The 19,363-nt window shown below is 43.9% G+C and overlaps 2 protein-coding genes across 2 annotated transcripts in view; one reads left to right on the top strand and one right to left on the bottom strand.

Annotated features, from left to right (window-relative positions):
* The window catches only part of kank1a (KN motif and ankyrin repeat domains 1a), a 58,099-nt gene extending 51,512 nt beyond the window's left edge, over positions 1-6,587 (bottom strand). The window contains exon 1 of the mRNA XM_031756557.2: positions 6,218-6,587. The gene's annotated coding sequence lies outside the window, so the exon portion shown is untranslated. The remainder of the gene's footprint in view (positions 1-6,217) is intronic.
* Positions 6,588-11,608: 5,021 nt separating this feature from the next.
* Positions 11,609-19,285, top strand: LOC116333345 (fructose-1,6-bisphosphatase 1-like). The gene is made up of 7 exons (XM_031756559.2): positions 11,609-12,325; positions 14,209-14,371; positions 14,927-15,019; positions 15,256-15,396; positions 15,498-15,635; positions 15,934-16,053; positions 18,683-19,285. The coding sequence occupies exons 1-7, from the start codon at positions 11,880-11,882 to the stop codon at positions 18,872-18,874; spliced, it is 1,293 nt and encodes a 430-aa protein (XP_031612419.2). The 5' UTR covers positions 11,609-11,879; the 3' UTR covers positions 18,875-19,285.
* Positions 19,286-19,363: the final 78 nt, after the last annotated feature.

Below are 19,363 nucleotides of genomic sequence, written 5' to 3'. Positions count from 1 at the left end.
ATATGAGCAGCACGGTGACCACTGGGCCGAGGCTCTCGGCCGTAAACAGCAGCATCCCTGACAGGGAACAAACTCAACAGCCCTTTCTGAGCTGCAGAGGATGATGGGAGATTCAGACCGAGAGCTGTCAAGCAAAATAAAGCTGCAAAACTCATCTAATGAGCGCTATGGTGTATTTTAAAGTGCTTTACTGTATACTGAAGGGATTTGTCCTTACAAAAATAGGCATTAAAAGCAGAGCTGGAGTCAACATCTCCATCATCCATTTACCTCAAAAACAAAACAATGAACCAAGAACTAAGACATTTGGCAGTTGTATTAAATTCATACTAAGGTTTGTATGTAAATAAACGAGGCTTGAATGTGTCCCGCGCACATCTGGCTGGATCTCTAATCAGCAGGTCGTCAGACCCCCGTACTGTGGAATGCTTCAACTTGACAAGCAGAGTCTGTGCATGCCTGCATAGCTGAGGGATTATCACAGTATCAACTGAGCCCTGAATCCCCTTTGCACCTGCCTTGTCCTGCTTAATGCACAAGAAACGTGTGGGATTTCTCGCTCCCTCCTCTCTGAGACTGCTCACCTTTCATTCATCAGCAGCTCTGAAAGGATAATGACAGGCTGTGGCTGAGCCGTTTTTAAGAAGCGACACTTCCCCCTGACGTGCAGAGCAAAGGATGTTTGGTTCAGAGAGGAGTCGAACGTGCCGCTGCTCCCCGTCTGCAGCTCCAGAGTTTTGTGGTTGGAACAAGACGACGGGCTAATAGCTCGTCTCGTGTGTTGGACGCCTTCGTTTCTGATCTATATGCACCACAAAAGGGAGTCAACTCCCAGCACCTGATCCACCAGACAATAGTTCTTACTTTCAGTTTTAATAAAGTTTCCTCAAAGAATTATGAAATATGCTGTAGAAAAAAAAAGTCTCTGTGAATACGAGGAGAGAAGTTAGCAACAGTCCTTCACCAGCACATGACCCAGTTCTCCACCTGCTGCAGGTGCTCGTGCTACACCTGTAAGCCACGACGGTGCAGGTCAGGGAGCAGTTTGCTAAGGTCAGCAATGGCTGAACTTTCAGAGCTTTTCTGGGAATTATCTGCTCAGAAAACTGACAGCATGGCTTCATGGACAGATGTCAACGTTGTTTAAGAAAAAAGGCTTAAGTCACCGACTATATGCGGTAAACAAAAGTTCCTCGACCACCTGAACAAGTCTATATTAAAGTATTTCATCATTCAGATTTTGATTTTATGACCATTTACCTGGATTTTTATTAGCAATTCTTTGTTCTGCTCCAATAAATATAAATCATAATATCAATAATATTCAAATTTTCACCTTGATAAGAGAAAAACTGGACAAATGCCACCCAATTACTTGTACTTATTTTAATATAAAAAAGGGTTTTTAGTCATTTTTCTTAAAACACAAAAAAACCCTCCAGTTATTTTATAATCCAAAGATTTCCTTATACATTTATTCAAGTTTTTTAATACTGACAGGTCCAAATGAAGTCAAAGTCACATTTGTTTCTATCCAAGAAGGTTAACAGATTCTTACACGACACGCCTGCACTGATCTGAAATATCCACAAACACGTGGGTGTCTGGAGTAATAAACATTTATACCTGCCCTGAAATATTTGTTGTGTTACTAGAGAACAAACTCATTTACTAAGATGAGCAAGCTGAAAACTGATTTCCCAGAATGCCACACTGGATCAGTGTGCGAGGCGTCAGCTCTACACTGGAACAATAATCTCCTTCCCCCGTGAGGGTTGGTGTGTAACGGTGTTCCCGCTCAGCCTCAAGTTCTACACACCATCACTCCTCCCATCAAAGTGAAAATTAAAAACAATCATTTATTGCAAGTCTCGTCAGGCAGAGTGCGTTTCCACGAGGGCGTCTTCCCAGCACATCATTAATTCAAAAGGTCCCATTAGCACTGCAAAGATGGAGTTTTTCACAGCCAACACGAGCGAGGCTGACACCAACACCCGTCACATATCGGCTGCTGTCCCAACAGCTCAGGTGGTTTAAAGAAACGAGGTCTGCGAGGAGCCGAAGCTGCTCCAGAGAAACAAAAACACGAACGGCTCATTTCAGCTCTTAATTTCATAATGTCAGAGGTCAACGATCCCTTATTGATCGTCTGTGATACGAAGAGCACGTGACGACTGTGAGGGAGCATGAAAGAAAGAACAGGATTAACATACCAGGAAACAAAACATCTTTGTGAAACGCACTCCGAGGTTTAGGCAGGGTTAATCCCAGCCACAGAGAGCAAAAACCTTCACTCCTTCATGTTCGCCGCAACAATTTTCTACCCAACAAGAATCTCGCAAGTTGAAGCATGCAGAAATGAATCATCGGCAGGCGGAACAACAGGGATAAAACACTATCCGAGGCGCTTTGGCGGACCGCTGACATTCATCGTGATAGTTCATGTGTCCGCTTGTTCTTATGCAACTTGTCAGTGAAATTCAAAATCACAACAACTTCACCTGGTTTGCTTCATAATCTCTGCAGGTAGAAGCAGTTTACCCTCAGCCTCGTCGGGCTGCTTCTAAACCAGCCCCAAAGTTAGGAATCCTAATTAAGATTCAAATTAAGAGGCAGACAATCCCCTCACTCAGCCTTTGTTAGCCAGCTCGCTCTGAGGCGGGCTCTTTGAAGCAGCCTTTGGGCCTCAGCAAGTTAACCTTAGATTTAATCCTGGGTTTTCTGTGTGATGAAGGAGATTCACTTCTTACTGCGGTATCTCACCGTCATATGTTTCAGCCCTTACCTGCCACAGAGCAGCTCATCTTCAAGACTAGAGATCAACAGATACACAGAGGTTATGTTCCAGACTGGACCCAAAATGTTGGCTGTGCAGAATAACTCCAGCTGCATGTCATCCATGTAAAACTACAACCAAACAATGAAGCATCTAATGCTATAATCCCCAGATACCAAACAGCTGTAGAAGAAAAGAAATAATCTCACCTCTGCTTTAAGTATCAGTCCAACACACCTCACAGGCTCCTCTACAATCTGTGCCAACACACACAAATGTCTCCCAATCCATCTCAGGCCTCTCTGACTCCATTAAGCTGCTAAATCCACAAAAACCGATTTAAAAAGAATTTCGTGCAGTCCTGCCAGAGCTTTGATCACCGCGGTAATAACTTCCTTGCAAATTTGCAAACAGCGTGGTGCCGACTTGGCAGCTGCTCCGAGCTGCTGGAAATCTGTTAGGATTCCCTGAAGCTCGCCTTTACTTAGAATCAGCTATGCAAGCCTTTTCATTTCAGCCCGTCCACTGGTGTTTTTAAAATGTTTTATTTATATCCAAAACTCATGCACTGTGACCGCTCAGCGGAGGTGCAGCACCAGTTTCATACCAGCCGATGCTTCAGAATAACTGCAACAACTGCCCAGAGTGGCTGCAGGACGGCAGCTTCACTGCAATTTGAAGCTCTTTTGCTCATCTCCAGTGTTCCCCGACTCTCTGACAAAAACACAGGCCTGACTTATTCTTACTAAAGGCAATGATGACTCTTTGCCTTAACACTATGCAGACCAGCTGGGCTTCAGCGTCGGTCACCAACCAGAAACTCCATTTTGAGCCAGTAATGGTCCCAGTTTGTTGGTAAAGGTGGTCAGAAACCAGACAATTTTCATTATTTTTATAAATAGCTTACTGCAGAATGGTTGAGATTCAGAGAAGCTCATTGACACTGAGTAAGCTGTGTCACCTTCATTATGTCCTTAAATAAAGCTGTGAGTCATTATAGAGGCTGGTGCGTTCAGTGGCTCTGTACAGTCGACTCTCGTCCAGCATTACTCCAACTTTTTTGATACAAAAAGGTTCCCAGCCCATGTTTTAGAGGGACAACAAACTCATCTGGACAGAGAATTAAATAAATTGCAATTTAAAGATCAGTGTGGACACCTCCTCAGACTCTCCAGGTTCATGCTACTTATGTGTGGACTCTCCTATCTAAGATCTCCCTGAACACATTTATCTCCTCTCAAATGCATCTTGGGCTGTTCTTGTTTTTGCATCAGGGGGCTCTTATGGTTTGAGTGGAAGATCCACTTAAACTAAAGTACATTTGATCTTGTAATAACAGGGCAGACCCCGAGGCTCATGTAGGCCCTCATCCCACACGTTAAAGCTGAGCAGCTGTAACGACTCCCTTCACCTCCAGTCCAGCCAGTAAGAGTGGTTTCTTCAGGGTTACCCAGCAGTGAAGCTTCACACAGAAAGCATTGAGCACAGATGTGCATGCACGCAAACACTAACATTTTCAAGTGAACCCAGGCAGAGCAGCTTTATTTTTAGAACCAAAAACGTGCAAGAGAAGCACAAACAGGAGACAAGTATGCACAGATGTTCAACCAAAACTAAAATTATAACTCAGCAACCCCCTCGAGATAAAATTACAGAGAAAACACCACGGCAAGGACTCCACAAAAAAACTGAACACCCACAAGAGAAGCGAGGCCAGTCGTGACGTGCAAGCTGCTCACACAGAGCTGTAGAGTGGAAGTCATTTCCTCTAAACAAACACAGGAGGGGTGGGAGTCGTAATCACAGGCGGGGGAGGCGGGGGAGGCGACACGTCTGAGCGGATGAGACCCAGCTTTGATCCTGCGGACGCGAGGGTCGTCTCAGTCAGGCGTCATTTCACAGACCTCCACCGCATGTCCACGGATACCGAGTGACCCGCCTGATGATGTGGACCCGGAGCGCGACTAAGCCTGAGGTACCAAGTGACACCGGGCTGCACCGCCGCCAGATCTGCTTTAATGTGTTTGTAAGAGAGCGAGCCAATCACAACCTGAGATATTAGCAGCCTCTGGGTCAGCTGGTCAGCAGACGGGCTCTCAGTCTGCCAAATTCTCACTGGCAGTGCAACCGCAGTGTTTCCTTCATGAGGAAGAGAGCATTAAAAATCAATAAGCTTCCAGAAATAACATTTTTAATCTCATCTCCAATTTATTCTTATGAAAATATTAAACTATAACAAGCTCCCTGCAGTGAAGTAAAGAACACCTGAGCTGACAGAGACACTGATATGACCCTTTAACCACCTTAAGGTTAGTGAATGACTCACTAACCTTCAAACCCCATTAAAGCTGTTAATCAGTGCTACAAACAGCAACAAAGCAGCTTTGAGAAACGACTTTGCAGAAAGTGAGATGCTTTCTGCAAAGCCACAAAATGCAAGGCATTCGGGGTCCTGAAGGAATGCATTGTGTGGCCTCCTGGATGAAATCTGCACTTATTATCCAAGCGTAGAAAAATGGATCTTGAGATATGCAACAAGTGCCACAGTGGAAGCTTAAGAATTTCATTAAAAACACCTTCACAATGCTCATATTCTTCCTCTTGACATATCAGTTCCCTCATCTCTACTGAAGAGTGGAAAGGCCTGTGAGCCAGGAGAGGATGAGGAGCCCTCTGTTTGACCCCAGCTCTTCACCAGCACAATGGGGACCACCATCCAGGTCTGAGCCCCCCCCCCAATGCCTCAGCTTCCCACTGCATGAAAACAGGTAGCTATGAAGGAAAAGTGCCCAACACTAGATTCATTCAGCGGCATTTCGGGGTTGATGAGTGACCTTTAGAGCTCCACGGAGACTCTGTTGTTAAGAGCTCATCACGCACTGCGCTACGAGGACGCGGCTGTGGAAACAGTGCCACGAAAGACATTTCTGCGTTCTTGCGCTTTAGCTGAAGGTGAAGTTGTCCGCGAGCCTGTGGTGACACCTGACTTACACTGAATCCAAGCGAAGAAGGCTCACTGAGGATTTAATCACGAGTGGGGTGTGCAGGGTAATGAAACCTTTCTCGAGGGGCGAATCCCCGTGAAACCCTCCTCCGTCTCTCGCCTCCGGTTCCCCGCTCTTGGAGCTCAAAGTTCAGGCTCATGACACCTGCGCGGCGCAGACGGAAGTGAAAAAAAAAACAGCGCCAGATTACCTGAACGACTCCCAAACACCAGCTGACTTTAAATATAATCCAGCTTAACCAGCAGCGCTTCATGGGATTGTCTTGTCTGCTCGCTGCAGGACCACCTGGCCGACAACACGCACCGAAGACACGCTCAACTCACGTATTTGATTAAGCAGAGGGCTCGTGCACGCTTACACGCGCGCACAGAGACACCTGGGAGAGCTGAAACAGTTTAAAACACACTTTGTATTAGCAGAAGCGACTTTAACTTACCCCACGCTAATGCTTCCCGGGCTCCTTTAGAGGTGCAGCTCCTTTCCTCGGACTCCTTTCTGTGCTCGGGGTCGGAGTCTCGGAGGGTAAAAGCTGGGTAATGCGTTAACTTTGCGCAAAAGTGTGCAAAGCTGCAGTCTGTGCCCGCCGCACACGGAACGTCCCCTCTGCGCCAGCAGCCTCTTTGTACTTGTCCGCTCGTGCCACAGCTCTAAGTTAACCCGCGGTCATGCGCAGTCGGTGCCCTACCAGGAGCCCAGTCTGAGCTGATGTGAAGGTCAGTTAGAGGCACAGGTGTTGCTTTACCTGCGCACACTGCTCGGCCTACTTACACTAGCTGAGTCACGAAGAGCAAACAGCGCGCTCCGGACTCAGCTTCTGCTTTAAAACTCAGGTAAACGTGTAGGTTAAAGCAGTTAGCACATCGTTTGCTAACCAGTGACTGCACGTTGTGTCGTAAAACTGTGACCACACAGGGGGAAAAAACATGTACGTTACAAAGTTAAATGACGTAAACAAATATACATTTTATAGTTTTAACTTACTATAACTAACGATGTTCTTCTTCCGCGATACAATATAGTGCTCGGGATGATAGAGGAAAGCCGTTTCGGTTGGCGCATTAATATCAAGTGTTTTTAATTGTTCTGTGTCAGTTAATGTTGTTGGGGTTCATTTTTAACCGTTTTTAAAATACTTTCAAATAAACCTAAATATCTAGCGCAGACACACGAATATGAACATGTACATAAAATTATCAATTTTTCAAAGATAAATGATAAAAACTAGTTAAAGAAACGCATCCTCAATGCTTTGCACAGAGTCAGCGTCCCGCCGCAGGCTCTGTTTGTCCGACAGCGCCATCTTGTGACCAGTGACGTTAACAGCGCGAGGCAAAGAGAAGCCCCGAATCTAATGTGGTCTGTGCAATAAACACGCAGCACTGACATCTGACTGTTTACTTTCATCGCACATTTAAAGCCAACGTCGTTATTTTGTTTTCATTAGAGAAAATAACTGTAATTAAACCTGATATAGATCTTCTATTTGCACGCCCACCGTTGGCACCTTTGTCCGCCAAATAGTTCATACAGCTTAATAGCATAAACCGCAGTTTACAGATGTGCAGCCTACAATGATTTATGTGTAAAAGAGTGAGTACACAGACGTGTGTCTACACACAGAGCAATTTGATCTCACCTAAAAATATTTTTCAAATGGTAAATATCAAAATTTGAATAAATGCTTATAATTACGCGCCAAATTTTAATTTAATGTATATAAATCTGATGGTTTTCACCTTTAAACGCTATCTGTGCTGCAGGACAAACGTCTAAAACTATCTGTGACATTATTTTCACAGATTGTTAAAAATGCACAGATGACGTCACATGTGCACGTGGTGGGGTTTGAGACTTTTCACGCTGCCGACCCACAAATGTAAGCTGCGTTTAAGTGCTAGTGCAGAACTGGGCCAGATGTCCCAGTTCTGCACTATTAATAGTGACTGGATTAATATGACTTATTAATATGTGACTGGATTTCGTCTTCTTTTTTAAATAAAGCGATGTTTTTGTTGTTTTTTTCCTCACCCTTCGACTACAAAACCTACATCTGTCAATCACAGTCTTCATATGGAAGCCCAAGAAAGTTAACATATGGTTTAATGTCCTGCTGATGCTACAGGTTGGATGCTGGACGCAGGAAAACATCTCTGAAGTGAGTTCATGCTCACTAATCTCTTGAATATTTGGGATATAGATATAATCCCGGTCATCTTTGATAGCAGCGGACTGGCGCTGAGAGCTTAAGGACTATTAAACAGTCAGTCATCTTTATCACTTGATACTTGTTTGCTGTTCCTGAACTGTCAGTATTTTGTCTCATCACCAAGTAAACAGCTTCCTGCTCTCAGCTCATCAGGTTAGATGAAGCCTGGAGATGGTGATGAGCTCCTAGTGTTTGTTTCCAGTTTTAAGTTTACAGATATCATTTTTGCTTGAAGTACTTTGAAGTCAGAGAGCTCGTCAGCAGTGAAGTATACTTTATTACTGGTTCGTGTTACAGAGCCACGTGAGATTAAAGGCTGAAAGGTTGTGGTACTAATAAGACAAAATGCTTCATCTGACTCTTTTCATTACCCTTAACAGTCAGGTAAAGAATACCAGGTCTGAATGTCTGCACTGAGTGAAAATAAATTATTATGAGTTATATTTGTGTTGAGATTCAGTGAGTTTATTCCACTGCACTGAACTGAAAAAGCAGATTTACAGTCCTGAAATTTCTTAAGTGTCACCAGTGTTTCTTTTTGAAGCAGCGTTTCTCTGTATTTTTGTGGTTTTAAGGGCGTCAACTGCATGTAGAATATACAGGTATGTTTAAGCTGTTCCCCATATCATTCTGCAGGGCTCGCAAAATTTCAAAATCTCTGGTAGCCCTTCGGGCAGGCACTCTTCAGTTTTTGGTAGCCCAAAATAAATTTAAGTAGCCCGAATAAAAAAGAGAGCAATTTTTTAATGTTTTGTTTCCTTTACAATATTATACATTAAAGTATAATATTGTAACAGAAACAAAAATTAATCAGAAAATTGTTAAATACAAATCACAACAACTGTATAAAAATCACAATCATCAACTCAAATACTTGTTTCTAATTGAACAGAAATTTCTATGAACTTGTAAGAACTGTGTAGAACATGAATCAGTCTGTGTCAGATCCTGAATCTGAAATTTCCACTGAAGTCACGGGTAAGAGGTAAGTGGAACCAAGATCGAGGCCATTTGCTTTTTGAAGTTTGCAAAACTGCTAATTTGGCCAATGGTGGTTCACTCTTTGCAACATAGTACGCTTTTGAAAGATTTTTCAGGACTTCTGCTTCTGCTTGGTTTATTTTTAGTATGTTTTTTGCAATTGCTGTTTGTTCTGGGAAAGATATTGCAGACTGGGTGTTATGGCCCTAGCTGGGCCTGTTAGGATGCCTGGGTCGTTGACCCAGGGCTTTTGAGTTTATTATATTATTTATCATTTCTAGTCTTTGGTTTCTTTCTTAGAGTTCCGTCTTATGGTTTATGTCTGTGTTCTATAGTTGCTGTCTCCCCTGTCGGCTGTATCCCCTTGTTAAGTTCGCGTCTCTGTGTTATGTTTCCTGTTTTACTTTGAAAGTCCTTGTCTCATGTAAATGCGTCTGGTTGTGCTTCTTTTGTCTCGTTAGGCCTGATTTGCCCCAGCTGTGTTTCCCTCCTGTTACCCATTCCCTGATTGCTCCCTCTGTGTATTTAAGCCCTGTGTTTTCATCAGTCCTTGTCACGATCTACCCTTATCTTGCTGTGTGTTCTGTCTATGTAAGTGTATTTTGTATTCTTAGTTTTGTTACACTTTTGAGTTCAGCATTAAAGCTGTTTTGAGTTCACGTCTGTCTCCGTAGTCTGCACTTTGGGTCCTTTTCCTGTCTGAACACAGCCTACACATAACAGGGCCTGCTGAAACTGCCCTTGTGTGGGCGTGGTGTTTTTCCCCGCCTCCTCCTCTCTTGCCACTCCTACCCCCTCTGTTTCTCTCACTCTCCTCTCTCCCCAGGACACAGCTGCTTTTGATTAGCCTCGTTTGCAGTATAATGCATTTCTTGCGTTTCTCATGGGTTCTGATGGGGTCTTTCTTAAAATTACTGGTACCAGTAACAAAGGCGCTTGTCGACTCAAATGAAATGAAACTCACGACACACCCGGCAGAACATCATGTTATTTAGCTCGTCATATTCCAGCCACATAAATTCTTTTGTCCATGAAACCAAAAAAGCTGAGCTTTCTTTTTCCCTCATAGTCTGATTTGTCATAACTTTTCCGTTTTGTGGTAGGCTTTTCATTGGCTGCCCCTTCTTCACCCTGACCTGTCTTATTTGGCTCAGCAGAACTAAAATATATATCCTGCTGCTTTTACACACGTACTTACATAACGGTCAGCGATTCTCTGCACAATCAACCTCTCACATGTTTAAACTTGCTGTGGGAGATTTCACTTGTCACGTTTGAATAGTAAGCTAATGAGTGATAAGACGATGTCAGAGGAATTGGTGCGCAATTAATCGTCACTCACCAATCAGTGGTGCCGCTCTCTACACACCGTTTGCGCGATCGCAAAGTGAAAGCAAAAAACAAGCGCAAATTCAAATGCGATTTCAATATGTCACATATTGACAGTGGCTCATCGATGCCAATAACATAATTACTCAGCTACATTTGCTAAAGAAAATGCAAAATCATTGACACATATTTTCCCTTCCTATGATAGCCCGACGGGCGGGGCTGAGATGGATTTTGGTAGCCCGACTGCAAAAATCGCTGCCCCGGGACGTCGGGCTAGCGATTTTGCGAGCCCGGATTCTTCTCTTCTGACAGTGTGACCCCAAATATGTGTTAGTACTCTGGGAAACAGTGTTTTGTGGAGGATCAGATTTCCTTGATGGTTCTGACTCGGTCTCTTCTAAACTACACTAACATCACTGTGTTTCCATGTGTGCGTGTAAACGGGCGTACTGTTAAACATGATGGATTTTATTGAATGTGCAGCTTCATCACATTTTTCCTTTCCTCATCGGTTTTATTGAAGCACATGATGGACAGCTTGCTTGTGAGTCTTACACCCTAAAGCAGTATGTGGTAAAAAATGGTTTTCAGCTCCATTGCAGCATCTTCAAGTGTCACAATCGCACAGTGTTCAAGAGGAAGGTTAGAATTTCTTACAATAAGTAGAACATCTGAGCATTGGACTAACTTTTAGAAAAATCTTTCACACTCGGCGTTAAAACAATGCAGACATTAAAACTGTTCTAACTGGAAGCTCATCGTACTACCACATACGGGACATGAGTACTAATGTCTCTGCACTGGGTTGTTTTAGCCTCTTCGCTCTGACTCACAGCGTGTTGTACAGTCAGTTTCATGTTTGCATGAAGCGTTTTCACTTCACTCGGTGTTTTCTGCATACTGGAGTTTTAGGAGTTCAGATCCTCATCACTCCCATACTTCCGTTCGACGTGATGGTTTTATGACTTCAGTTGATTTGCATAAGTTTCGCCATTCAGACCCTGACTGAGGCTACGTCCACACTAATGCGTTTTCGTTTGAAAACGAATCGTTTTCTCTCCGTTTTGGCCTCCCGTCCACACTTTCTAAAACGCTGACGTATTTTTAGTCATGTGATGCAGTCATGTGACCAAATAAACAAAGCTAGCGGAGTCCATTATACAGTGGTTGTTTTGATTGCTCTCAATTTTGACAGCCCTAAAAAAGATGAAAATCAGTTTGTACATGCTCCAGATAGCTTTTCTTCAAATTCTTTAATTCTCACTCGCTTTTGCGCATGCGCAGGACTGGAACGTAAGCGTTTTCATCCGTTTCAATGTGGACGCACAACTCTGTGAAAACGACTGAAAACACGTGTGCACGCGGAGCGTTTTCAAATCTATCCGGGCTAGTGTGGACGTAGCCTGAGGCACTTTCGTAACCCCCCTCTGCAAAACTCGCCAGAAGTATGAAATGAGCAGGCGAGCGTCTCCAACAGTCTGCAGCCACTAATCTTTCCAAAGAGAAAATCCAGGGCAACACGCTGAAAAGTTCATGTGCGCAAGAGGAATGTAAACGCTGACTATCGTGCGCAGAAACAATGCGTGTCCGCACTCCTCGTATCTGTGTCGGGCTGTCGCTCTCAGGGAACAAAAGTCTGAACTCGGGCTTGTGCAACTCTCTTTGTTCTGCTCATATCCTTGTGTTTGTAACACTATCGTGTCATCGCTGCACAGCTCAGTGTACACAGCGGGGCCACACCTCTCCTCTGCCTACATTCCCCCCACGGCTGTCCACGCGCAGTTCCGCGTTGCTGCCGCATTTAAATCCTGCAGAGTTTCCTCAAACCCGCAGTTCCAGCGGCTCACCCGGCACCATGTCCGACAGCAGCACCTTCGACACCAACGTGGTCACCGTGACCCGCTTCGTCATGGAGCAGGGCAGGAAGGCCAAAGGCACGGGGGAGCTGACCACGCTGCTCAACTCGCTGTGCACAGCGGTGAAGGCCATCTCCAGCGCTGTGCGCAAAGCTGGGATCGCCCACCTGTGAGTGAGCCACGTTACACACGCCGTTAGGTTTGGAAGTAGTAGTGATGGGTCCAGCAACACTGGCGCACCGGTGCATGTATCAAGCTCACAGAGCGAAGCCTGTATCGGTGCGTGTGTCGCGTTAAGAAAAAGTCACGTGATCGATACAGCTGCTGTAGCGCTCATTGCAACGCTCCAAACTGTTAAAGGTACCGCATCCGTCAACGGAATGAGTCGCCACCCAAAAAAACTAAATTACTCTCGCAAAGATGAAAAAAAAAAAAAAAAATGCACATCTCTCCATAATAAAATGGAGCCCGAAAGAAAAAGAAAAGTTTCTGCTGTGTGGGATCATTTCGATCTTTTAACTGGAAATAAGGTAACAGTTTGTCTTTGTTTCAGTGTAATCTATCAGAATAGGAAAAACAGCAATGTGACCTGCAGTGTAAATTATTTATTTCACTTTATGCAGGTTAAATGTTGCATCTGTTCTGCGGAGCTTTCTTACACAAACAAAAGCACCTCCTCAGTGTTTAGGCATTACAGAGCCAAACATGAAAATGAGGAGACAAACACACTGAGAATGAACACAGGTCGGCCTATGTAGACACTGAGCAGCATTATCATCATTTTTTTTTTATTAATATGTGTTTTATTATTTTGAAATCAAGGATCTAGGAAGACTGTTCTGGACCAGGCAGTCCTGAATTTTATTATAAAGGACTGCCAACCCCTTAGTATTGTGGAGAGTGTTGGAGAGAAACATTCTAAGATCAGAGGATCCTTTAACGTACTGGGGGAAGAGGAAGACATCTTATCCGAACCTTTTCCACCTGGCTGTACAGTTTGTGTACCCCAGCTTCATCTGTGCCTGTGAGCGTGAGTTTTCCAAAGCTGGGGAAAAACGCAACAGACTGAATGCAAAAACATTGGATAAACTTATTTTTCTGAATAGAAATTTATAATTAACTCTGAGTCAATTACATTTAAATGGGTAATATTACATTCACAATACTTTCATTTTAATTTTCACTTAGTGTCATTCATAATATATTTTATAGATGTCTACAATATTTGAAATGTAAACGATATAAAATGATTCCATGGAAAGTACAATACCTTACAGTGTGTACAAGTATGACTAGGTCATTGAATCAGTGTCTGTCTCAAGTAAGTTCCCTGCAATGATATTTAACGTCCAGCAGGTGTCAGTAAGGAGCAAAACAGCAACACTGTGTCGACACAGTATCGATACAGTTTGGGGAATGTGCTGAAACGCTTCACGAGGCCTCATCTACCCATCACTAGGAAGTAGCTGTTACGGCCCTGACGCGCACTGTTCCGTACTTGAATGCAGCGCTGTCTAAAGCCCTCAGCGGCACGCATCCACGTTGGCTCAGGCTGCTTAGCAGGAGGCCAGGTTCTCTGCGCCAATCAGAAAGCGCATACCTGGAACAGACACGCCCATTTTATGAGACGTCCTTCGGTCCACAGGTGGTTATTACTGGGGTACTTGTTTTTTTTACCCTGAACGGGTCGGGGACCGTGCCAGCCCCTGTTCCGGGCTCACTTTAATATCTGCGTTTCTCTTTATTTCATCATCGCCGAGTTTAAAACGTCTCCGCTGGTTTATGTGAAATAAGAGAACATGTTGCATGTTGTTCGTGCAGAGCTGTGTTTCAGAAGTGCAGCGTCACGCTTCTGTTACTCTTATTTATTCAGTCTGACTGAACAATGAAGTGTCTGTGATTTAATTCCACCCAAAGACTTTTTATTCAGTATCCAGAGCAGCCACAAAAAGTAGTCCCAGTTTTACACAGGCAGGCTTACTGCCTGTCCCTTAAGGGAGGGAGGGTGTGTGTGTGTGTGTGTGTGTGTGTGAACAGTTTTGCTTTTTTCAGTTACGGCATCGCCGGCAGCACCAATGTGACGGGCGATCAGGTGAAGAAGCTGGACATCCTGTCCAACGATCTGGTCATCAACATGATCAAGTCATCGTTCACCTCCTGCGTGCTGGTGTCTGAAGAGAATGACAAAGCCATCATAGTGGAGCCTGACAGGAGGGTAAGTATGAGACAAGACGAGATATTTGAGACTTAACAGTGTTCCCTAGGAACCCACCGAGCCTGAAAAACCTGATCTTAATTGTGTGGGACGTTATCTGAAAACTGAGACCGGATCGTCCAGAGTTTTGAGGCCCGTTTATTTGAACACAGACTTTTTTTTTTTAAGTTCCTTTAAAAATGAATTCCACAGCATCCAGAGTGTAACGTCCAGGGGAAAATCTGCTTTGTAAAACCTCAATTTGGAGCAAACTCAGAAAAGCTATTTTCTATGAAATTTGACAGTTTAATAGATACAGTCAGATTCAGTGATCAGCAGGCGTTTTTGTGGTGATCAGTGAAATTAGATTGGGTTTTAGATTCGCTGCACAGAGGCGTTTCAAGGCAGCTGTTCAGACGCCTCTTTGTAAACGTGACCCTGTCCTGGAGCTCGATGTGTTTCATTTCCTGTCAGAATTACAATATAAAGTTTTTTGAGGCAGTTAATGGTTAAAATGATATTTGTCGTTTGTGTATAACACGTAACATATTGACTGCATTGTTTCTACTTCTTCAGGGGAAATACATCGTGTGCTTCGATCCTTTGGACGGCTCCTCCAACATCGACTGTCTCGTCTCCATTGGCACCATCTTTGCCATTTACAAAAAGGTACTAACACTTAAATGCTTATGAAGAAAACATGTTTGTCCTTGATTTAGAACTTAAGGTGTTGGCAAAGTGATTAAACATCAGTGTTTTTATTGGATTTTACAGCTGCATCACTTTTAGATGTTTAAAGCAGGGACTGGAAGCTGATTTTAATTTCTAATTTCCTGGAAATGCTCCACTGATGTCGAATCAGCTAACACAATCAATAATGACATGACTGATGCCGTTTCTCTCAGACCTCAGATGATGAGCCCTGTGAGAAGGACGCTCTGCAGCCCGGCAGGAACCTCGTGGCAGCGGGCTACGCCCTCTACGGCAGCGCCACCATGATAGTGCTCTCCACCGGCCAGGGAGTCAACTGCTTCATGCTCGACCCGGTTAGCGCTATTTTGAAGGCTTCGTGTGTTCCACATAGAAATGCTGCAAACTGATTTTATCTACAAACATGTTTTTTTTTTTACTGCTTTTTGCTCTTTAGGCGATCGGGGAGTTCATACTGGTCGAGCGGGACGTGAAGATCAAGAAACGAGGAAAGATTTACAGCTTGAATGAAGGTTATGCAAAGTACTTTGACCCTGCTGTCACAGAGTACCTGCAGAACAAGAAGTTCCCTCAGGTAACGCAGGTGTCCGGACATGTTTGTGTGTGTGTGTGTGTGTGTGTGTGTGTGCGCAGCTCTGCCTGATATTTTTTTCAGTTTATTCCAATGTTTATACTAAACATAAGTTTTAGTATATATTTTTGTTGGAACATTGATACTTTGTTTGTCCCCAGGGGGAAATGTATAAACTCCAGCAGTATCCACAAACATGCTACATATACAATAAACACTAATAAATACTAAAAATGTGCACTGCTGTATTTTTACCGTAGACCTCGTCAGTAAACAGATGTTGTATTTTACGCCCCTGTAGGACGGCAGTGAGCCCTATGGCTCCCGCTACATTGGCTCTATGGTGGCAGATGTGCACAGAACGCTGATGTATGGAGGAATCTTTTTATACCCAGGAAATCTGAAAAGCCCAAAGGGAAAGGTAAGGTCCTGCAGCTGTATATAAAAGATGGATGCAGCGTAGGCGTCCGAAAAGTGACATCAGTGCTGTTGCACCTTAAAGAAACTTGGAAAACATGTCAAAACTGGAGTTCCTCGATTTGGCACCTCGAGACTGGGATCTAAACCCGCTCGGTTCCCACAGACGATTACAAATCCCAGATAAGCAGAAATAATGTTTACAGTGTTTTTGTGCAGGTACAAAAATGGGTTTGGCGTCAATAGTTTGTCACTCAGCAGCAGGTGGAATCCAGGATTTTAAATCTCACCCACTCTGGTAAAGCTTAAAGTTCAGTTAGCTGAGCGACAGGTTTGCTGTCCGCCCGACCGAGCCTTCACACGTTTGAAGTGTTGGTGCTGTCAGTGCTTTTTGGAGCATTTCTATTTGAATTATCTGACAGAAACTTTGACCTGCTGTGAGGTACAGATCATTCCACAGCATGTCTTAATCCTGTCTTCCTTCTCTCACTCTATTGGATCGCAGCAGATGGCCCCGCCCCTCCCTGAGCCTGGTTCTGCCGGAGATTTCAGTCGTGTCCAAATTCATGGGCTGCATCTTCCTGAGGACCCGGCCTTCGCGGTCTACGTGGGCCGGGTCCTCAGAAGGTCGGGTAGGCCGGAAGTAAACGGCTGTGAAATTGGACGGTCTAGCCTTCTGATTAACGTCACCGCTGTCTCGGTGGAGTTAATAAACTCGGCCGTCTGCTCCTTGCTATCTAAAATATAACAGGACACTGGTGTAAATTCTCGACCATCTCACACTTCTGTTTAATCAGTTTTCTGTTTGACGTTTATTCAGCTGTGTGAAAACCACCCGGGGAAAGTTTTATTTTATCTAATCTAATCTAATAACTTTAATCTCAGCCAAACCGATTTACTCACGAACAAATAAAACACTGAAAAAAGCCAAACAGTAACATTTTTAGGTTGTCTAAGTGACTTATATATTACGTTTAACCTGAGTAGCGAAAGACCGCGGTGATCTGAAAATGATGTGCCGGGAGTTGTGCCGTTCTCGGAGGCTCCAGTGACCGTCGAGCTCCCGGCTAGCTATCGAGCTGGTGGGTAACAGACGTCTCCGAAAACGTCGAACCACTTTTGCAAATATGCGATATCTTGATAAACCGAGCAGATATTTGAAGTTTACACGGCTACATTCTCGCCTGAAAATATGTTAAAAGTTTATTTTGTGACCCAGAAAGATTAATAAGAGTAATATTAAAAACTTAGTAGCGGCCGCCATTGTTGAAAACTGGAATTGGCTGGGCCGCGCTATGAATTCTGGGATATGGTGGGCCACGAAGGACACACCCGACCCGTCCTTCAAATTTGGGGAAAAGGAGGAGGCATTTGTCGGCTGCATTCAGAGGAGTCTACGAATTTGGACAGCCTTCGTCGCGTCGCTGTGACGTAATCGGCCTTCAAATGCGGCCTCAGGAGGATGCAGCCCATGAATTTGGACACCCCCTTCTTCCTGTTAAAAGGGAGTTTTTCCTTCCCACTGTCACCACAGTGCTTGCTCATAGGGGGTCATATGATCGTTGGGCTTTTCTCTGTGTGTATTATTGTGAGTCTACATTACAATATAAAGCACCTTGAGGCGACTGTTGTTGTGATTTGGCGCTGTGTAAATAAAACTGAATTGAACTGGATTCCAGTAGCTTGTGCTTCGGTTACGTTGGTTTAAGTTAGCATTTTAATCTGTTACTCCACCGTAGGCTCTGTTACCCAGTGGGTGATGTCACAGTGACGATCCTCACCCTTCATTGTTTGCAGTACTGAAACAAATATGAGATTACACACGTTATAAAAGCATGTTTACTGTGCTGAGGACATATCTGCCACGTCTGTGGGTTTGAGTCTTTCTGAGCCACACTGTATCGCTCCCGTCTGTTTGTTGTCTTTGAATAAAGATAAAAAGAAGCCAGAAAACATGAAAATGAAGAAAAACGGTCAAAAAAAGCTTCCCACACGTGAACTCTGTAACGGTTCCTAAAACCAAAAAACCCATCTGACAGTTTAAATGTGCAAACATGTTTGTACTTTCACACAAATTTAACAACAGAAGAAAGTTTCTGCAAAAAATATGAAATTAACACTGAAAGGCCTGTTTGTTGAAATATTGTAGCAAACTGTCGTTTACATTCTTAGGACCTGGCGTCCACATATGTGGACATCACATTTTGGGTTGTCTAGACCAAAATATTAAATTTTGCTCTACAAGGGCCTGATATCCACTTACGAGGACGTTATATACTGCCACTGTTCTGTCGAAATTTAAATCTCATTTTTCTCAGAAACAAAAATCAGGTTAAAAAAATCATGTAATTCTTTGTTTTTACATTCATCGGCCCAAATAGCCCAAAGAGAAATGAAAAACACATGCCATGAAAGAGTTCTGGTCTTAGGAGTTTAAAGCACAGCTCTTCACATGAACAGGACAAATTCTTCTGGAAAACCCTGGTCCAGTGTTCATTTGTGACTTTTCACACAGACTTGGAAAAAAAACATCTGATTTTTTTTTTTCCTTCAAGTACTAAAATGCTAAACTGTGAGTTTTGCAGACTTTTTCTTTTTGAGCACTTACACCTTCCCTCCCCTCTCTCTCAAAGCTGCGTCTGCTGTACGAATGCAACCCCATGGCCTTCATCATGGAGCAGGCGGGCGGCATGGCCTCCACGGGCTTTGAGAACATCCTGGACATCCAGCCTGAGAGCATCCACCAAAGAGCTCCTGTGGCTATGGGCTCCTCCGAGGACGTGCTGGAGTACATCGCCATCTGCCAGAAACACGCCAAGAAGTGAGACTGCACGGATCAGGGACTCACACGGCTGTCCTCCTGTTGGGATGCACGTTACTGCCTCTATAATGATGCTTTTTATGTAAAAATGGGTTTTAAAGACCAAAAATGTGAAGAGATTTGGAGGCACAGTGTTTTCATGCCACATTAGCCCTCCCATTTTGGTGCTTCGTGAGCTCAGATACTCCCAAACAAAAGCTACCAAAGACCAAAAATGTGCCAAAAACACATAAATGCACTTCAGCCTCAGACCTTTGCTCCTCAGTTTACCTCCAGTTGTGCCTTAAACCAAAGAGACATTCCAGATGTGCAAAAGACCAAAACCAGCCTCTATGCAACCAAACTTGATTCTTTTATTATGTGAAATAACCGCTGTTTGGAACAATGAAGTCTCTCAATAAATAATAAGACCGAGTGAGTGTTTGATCATTTCAGACGTGTGTCATCATCTCACAGTTATTCAGTTTGTGTCCCTTAATAATATCTTGAAATC

Source organism: Oreochromis aureus, linkage group 12 (assembly GCF_013358895.1).
Source record: "Oreochromis aureus strain Israel breed Guangdong linkage group 12, ZZ_aureus, whole genome shotgun sequence".
NCBI lineage: Eukaryota > Metazoa > Chordata > Actinopteri > Cichliformes > Cichlidae > Oreochromis > Oreochromis aureus.
This window is presented reverse-complemented; position numbering and strand designations above follow the sequence as displayed.

What these genes read in the sequence shown, in the direction of transcription:
- LOC116333345 (XM_031756559.2), top strand. Translation starts at nt 11,880, where the DNA reads ATGCGTGTCCGCACTCCTCGTATCTGTGTCGGGCTGTCGCTCTCAGGG. An exon ending in TAGTGGAGCCTGACAGGAGG is followed by an intron (nt 14,372 to 14,926) that starts GTAAGTATGAGA and finishes CTACTTCTTCAG; the next exon opens with GGGAAATACATCGTGTGCTT. An exon ending in AGAACAAGAAGTTCCCTCAG is followed by an intron (nt 15,636 to 15,933) that starts GTAACGCAGGTG and finishes ACGCCCCTGTAG; the next exon opens with GACGGCAGTGAGCCCTATGG.